The 5,255-nt window shown below is 41.2% G+C and overlaps 1 protein-coding gene across 1 annotated transcript in view; it reads right to left on the bottom strand.

The window, feature by feature from the left end:
- Positions 1 to 1,619: 1,619 nt before the first annotated feature.
- The window catches only part of sptbn5 (spectrin, beta, non-erythrocytic 5), a 61,440-nt gene continuing 57,804 nt past the window's right edge, over positions 1,620 to 5,255 (bottom strand). Inside the window, exons 70-72 of the mRNA XM_078289616.1 lie at positions 5,197 to 5,255; positions 2,564 to 2,757; positions 1,620 to 1,855 (exon numbers count right to left, since the gene is read on the bottom strand). The exon at positions 5,197 to 5,255 is cut by the window's right edge and continues 58 nt beyond it. Coding sequence (XP_078145742.1) covers positions 1,620 to 1,855; positions 2,564 to 2,757; positions 5,197 to 5,255 — 489 coding nt within the window. The remainder of the gene's footprint in view (positions 1,856 to 2,563; positions 2,758 to 5,196) is intronic.

The following is a 5,255-nucleotide window of genomic DNA, read 5'->3' as shown; positions in this document are numbered from 1 at the left end:
AGATTTGTGATCAATATAAAAATGGTACAATATTACTCATTTTCCCATACTGCGTCAAGGCAATCTGCTGCATAATGCAATGAAAACAACTCACTGTAATCTATAGTATGAATGACATTATAAATCAATACAAAAATATCAATAAAAGTACTCATTTTCCCACTCTGAACAAAAACAACCGTGTCCTAATCTTCCTTTCCAACAGGTGTAGTATTCATAGTTTGATCTGGACCACAAGGCCAACATGTGAATACTCATGTGAATAAATATCAAACAATTAATAATAGCACGGGTTGAGCAAAACCAGATTCAGTTATGATTTCAGCCTGATCATCTAACGGTGATTCATAAACTACAGGTTGGGACATAAAATGGGTTGCGAGCCCGTTACCAGCAGGTGTATCAGCTTGTTTTAACGAGGCTGGCTTTAATTTGGATCCCAGGCTGAAGAAGTGGAAGAACTCCTGATTTCTAATAAAAAGTCTTGATCTAACTCATATTAGCTCATTGTTTATAACGACAGAGTGAAGGTAAGTGAAGACTTTATTCCTATATACCCAGCTGGAAAAACAAACCATTACCTGAAAATTGTCATTCAATATTTCTAAAATATGGAGAATCATGTCTGTAAAAGTGTTTTTTTTTTTGTTTTTTTTTTACCAACCGATGACTTAAGTAACCTTATATCCTTTAGAAACTATGACAATTTGTTCTAGTTTTGTGCTGTCAATCATTTTCTATGAGCAGGTGTCACTTTTTAAACGGCGGAGATCACACTTTGGAGTCAAACTCTTCAAATATATTCGCTTCAAACAGTTTTACTACAGGTGATGAGCGATGTAAACAGATCATTAACCGTTAGAGATATAACATCAATCTGTCACTTTGTTTCCCAAATGTTGCCTGAAAGTTAACCTGCTGCTAACAGACTGAATGGACCTCCAGGGTCTAATATTACTGATAAGACCCATTTATTCAGCACAGCCTACAATCTTCCTTCATTTCCACCTCACCAGCCTTTCCTTTCTCTTTGTCAACTTCCCTGCAGACTGTCATTTAGTCCTTCAGCAGGTCCGGCCCTCTCTCTAGGAGTTTCTAATGTACTTGCTCTGTCTCCAGTTTTGATTATCACTTGGTTTTATGTTGCTGTGTCTTTAATTTTCTGGAAAGCACTTTGTGACAAACTTGTTTGCTTAAAGCGCTTTATAAGTAAACTTGACTTTATACTTGCCATTCAGTAAGGCTTTTGAAAGAAAAAAAATGAATCACTATTGTTGGCTGCAAACCTAATTACTCCAATTTAATGTTTGAATTTTTTTTACTCGGATACTAAGTGTATCTGGTCCTTAATATGCCGAATAGCTTCCATGACTTCCAGGTCAATGAAACCCATTCAAAACCTATTGTGCAATCACAGGAATTCATGAACTGTGACAGACAAGGCTGGTTTTCTTGAAAAGCTCGTCTTTTAGGAGCTAACAGGTTGACAGCCAACAGTAGCTGTGTCGCCTGCACCATTCGGCTTCCCCAAATGAATTAAACTCAGTGGTGATCAGGAGGGGTTGCTGCAGGTGTGACATCATCAAGTGAAAGGACAGGATCGAATATTCAGCCAAGCTCTACTTCTTAGTGAAAAACTTCTTGAAGACGCTCCTCTTTGACTTGGCGTCGTCCGCTGCCTGAGCAGGTGTGGTGTCCTGGATGCTGGGGGACAGAGGAGGAGGTGCGGTGGGGGGGTCCTGGGTGCTGGGGGACAGAGGAGGAGGTGCGGTGGGGGGGTCCTGGGTGCTGGGGGGTAGAGGAGGAGGCATCAAAGGAGGCTGGTTCCTCGGCAGGCTTCGGTAGTCTTGAGTTCCTGCGATGCAACAAATTATTCAGTCATTCAGAGTCAAAATCAGACATGTCAACACTGAGCAATTGAAATACACAGTAATAATCTGATCTTAAGCCAAAGTGAGTCCAACTTTGATCTTGTAGTTTCTATCATAACAGAGAGCAAACAGCAGCAAAAATCACCAGAAATGCATTTGGAAGCCATAACTTCACATCTGGGAGCATTCAGGACCAATGTTCCCTCTACGCTGATAATTTGGTGACATAAGATTAATTATTTGTCACACTGACCAAATAATAATGTCTTTTCCGTCATCAGAGATTGCTCCACTGTTGCCAGAAATGTAGTCAATATTAGTGGGTTTGGAAGTTTTGGTAGAAAATGATAGATGCAGAAACTCTACCAAGGTTTGGCCAAGGTTTAGTTGATTTACGCTCCTGATCAGAGTATGGTTATAATCGCTGTAAGCGTAGCCTGGTCAACACACCTAGAGTTCTGCTCATTATTTCCCTTTATTTGGCCATGTAAACACCTTAGCTCGATTTCATTCAGTTTTTCTAAATGTGCTCCACAAAGACCACAGCAAAAACGAATGAAGTGGATTTGACGTCGTTAGAAAAACGACGTCAAATCCACTTAATTTGTGATACTTCCGCCTTGACACTGACACTTGACTGAAACAAGGCTTTCGAACCAAACCACCCAAAGGAGTCTCCTATATCCTCTCACCAGAGTCCTTGCCCTCCCCTCCATTGGGGTAGCGGTGTCTGTTGTAGTAGGTGTGGGGGGGTTTGGGAGGGGGCTCTCTCTCTGTAGACGACTGTCTCTCCAGGTCGGCCGGTCTGTCCGGCGGTTTGGACGAGACCGAATCTTCCGGAGCCTCTGCCAGCTTCTCCGAACTCAGGTTGACTGATGACGCTCTCCTGAACAACAACAACAAAGATTGGCTAAAGGTTTGATATCCAACTGACAATGGCAAAGATTTAATCAAAAGTTTTCAAGTCCAAGGGTCTTTCTCAATTTGCGTTCTTGTGCATTCTTGTGATGCGTCTGATGGAACATCTAACGGCCGAAGCACAATTCCAAAACAAAAGAATGCGAGATCTGAGATGGAGAATGAATAAAGATCCCGAAAATGTACTTGCCAACCGAGGATGCATCAGATGGTGACTTGGGCAGTAAGAACAAATGGGAAGCCCTAAGATTTGTGGCAAGATTAAGGCAACATGTACAGTCCTACAGTACAGAGCCAACAGAGTGAACACCTGAATGTCTTAAAGTCAAGATGCGTTCTCTGTTCTTGTGTTCTTGAGAAGTTTGTTCTCTCAAAGACAATTTGGGAAGATCGTTGTTCACAAGGACACAAGTACTGAGTTGGCAGTCATGGATTTGATAATCACCTCTGATAATGACATCAGAGATTGGCCTAAGGTTTGACATCCCAACAACACCAATGCCGATTGGCTAAAAGTTTGGTATCCTGCTAACATTAGAGGATGGCTAAAGGTTTTTTAGGCAACTAACTGACACTCTTAAGATAGAAAGGATACAAACACAAGCTAGGATCAACCTAGGAAAAGTTTTCCATTAGTGGTTTTCCACTAGTAGTAACACACACACACACACACACACAGATAATCATAATCATAATCAACCTTTATTTAGCTCTCGGAAGACACACTGAGGTTTGGGTTTTCCAGTGGTGCTGAGATTACAAATAATAATAAGTAAATAATAAGTCACAAGTAACAAGAAAGATAAATAAACTAACACACACACACACACACACACACACACATAGATTCTGTTATCCAATTAAGTTGTTGTGGTTGTCATCTTGATTTTTTGATTGCACACATTTGTATTTTTTTCTCTCTGTGATGTTGTTTTTTTTGCTTCTATGATTCATCACTGTGTAACAACTAAACTAAACTACACCAAACTAAATGTAATATGTAACAGTTGAATGGATCCATGGCTATTTCCTTCGCCCCTTGTGTTTTTTCCCCATTGTGCGCCCGGTGAAGTGCAGACTGACCAAAATTCACCTTGTCAAAGTAGCTCATTAAAAAAAATCCTGCTGGTAGAGAGTTTTATTTCCCTGACCGGCGCTCACCCACCTGTACAGTGCCAGTGAACCCACAGTGCACAGTGTGAGTAGATAGATATGGAAGTCAAAGTCACATTACCTTCCACTGTTCAAAGGAAACTCTGTTCAGTATGAAACTCCGTCAAACACCTCTGACAGACGTCCCGGTCGACCCAAAACCCAAAACCATCCACAAAAGGGGGCGGCTGCCATGCTTTTGTAGTAATGGCTTTGTTTTTCATTTCAGGAAATAACTTTAGTTAGCGAGTTCCTGGACAAGTAGCAATTCAATCAAAGCGCGCAGCAGGAATAATCTAGCTACTGAGGGAAGTGATAGCTGTGAGCTGTAATTTTCTATATATCTGGTACAGACTCAGCAAAGTGTTGCAGCATCTTGTCTGACTGTGCATCACTTGACATTTGATTAAAGGAAACCTGGCCATGCTACTGGAAATAGCCTGCAGGCAGACCAATGGAAAATTACATCACAACCAGAAGAAACCAAACCTTAAAAAACACCAGTATTTTCTCTTCAAAAAGAAATGTGTTTTACCCTGAGTGGTCAGAGTTGTTCATGTCAGTCTTTTAGTACTTCTGCTGTAGGGAGCTACTAGCTGTTAATATTGATTTCTATTAGAATCAGAATCAGTTTTATTGCACACAAGGAATTCGACTCGGTGGTTTGCTCCCGTAGGTCAGATTAAACATAAAACAAGAAGTAATATGTAAAGTAGTGTACAAGTTTAGTGCTGTTTTACATGCTAGTTGCCAGAGTGGACTTAAACTTTTATGGAGGCACAAATCCACACAGATTCAAACCAGAGACAGATCATGAAAGGGATATGTCAACTCTGCAATAGCTACAACTACCTGGAGACAGTTAGAAATGACAGGGAAAGTTAAGACTTTAATGATCCACTTGGATAAATTGAATAGAAAATTGGCTATATTACCCAATTAGAGTCATCATAACTACTTTAAAGCTACAATATGCAACTTTTTGCCTTAAGGCAGCAAACTCTGCTTGAAGTCCTGCCCTCCTCCCCCTCAGTTGGACAAGCTCCCGCCCCAACACCTGTCACTCATCTTGATGAGCAGTCTGATGAACTCTGTGGGATAATCTAGCACAACTAGCTTGTTACATAGAAAACACAGCAAACTGGTTGGCATGCTGTCTGTCTAGCAGTACACAAACCAGAGTTTTTGAAAATAAGTCAGTAAGGCCAACGGTTGGATTACTGCTGTCCATGTAAATGCAGTCCGCGTGTCTCACCCCGAGTCGTCAGAGTCGCTGCTGGCAGACTTGGTGCAGGTCTGCAGCGCCTGAACCCA

The sequence above is a fragment of the Centroberyx gerrardi genome, chromosome 17 (genome assembly GCF_048128805.1).
Source record: "Centroberyx gerrardi isolate f3 chromosome 17, fCenGer3.hap1.cur.20231027, whole genome shotgun sequence".
NCBI lineage: Eukaryota > Metazoa > Chordata > Actinopteri > Beryciformes > Berycidae > Centroberyx > Centroberyx gerrardi.
This window is presented reverse-complemented; position numbering and strand designations above follow the sequence as displayed.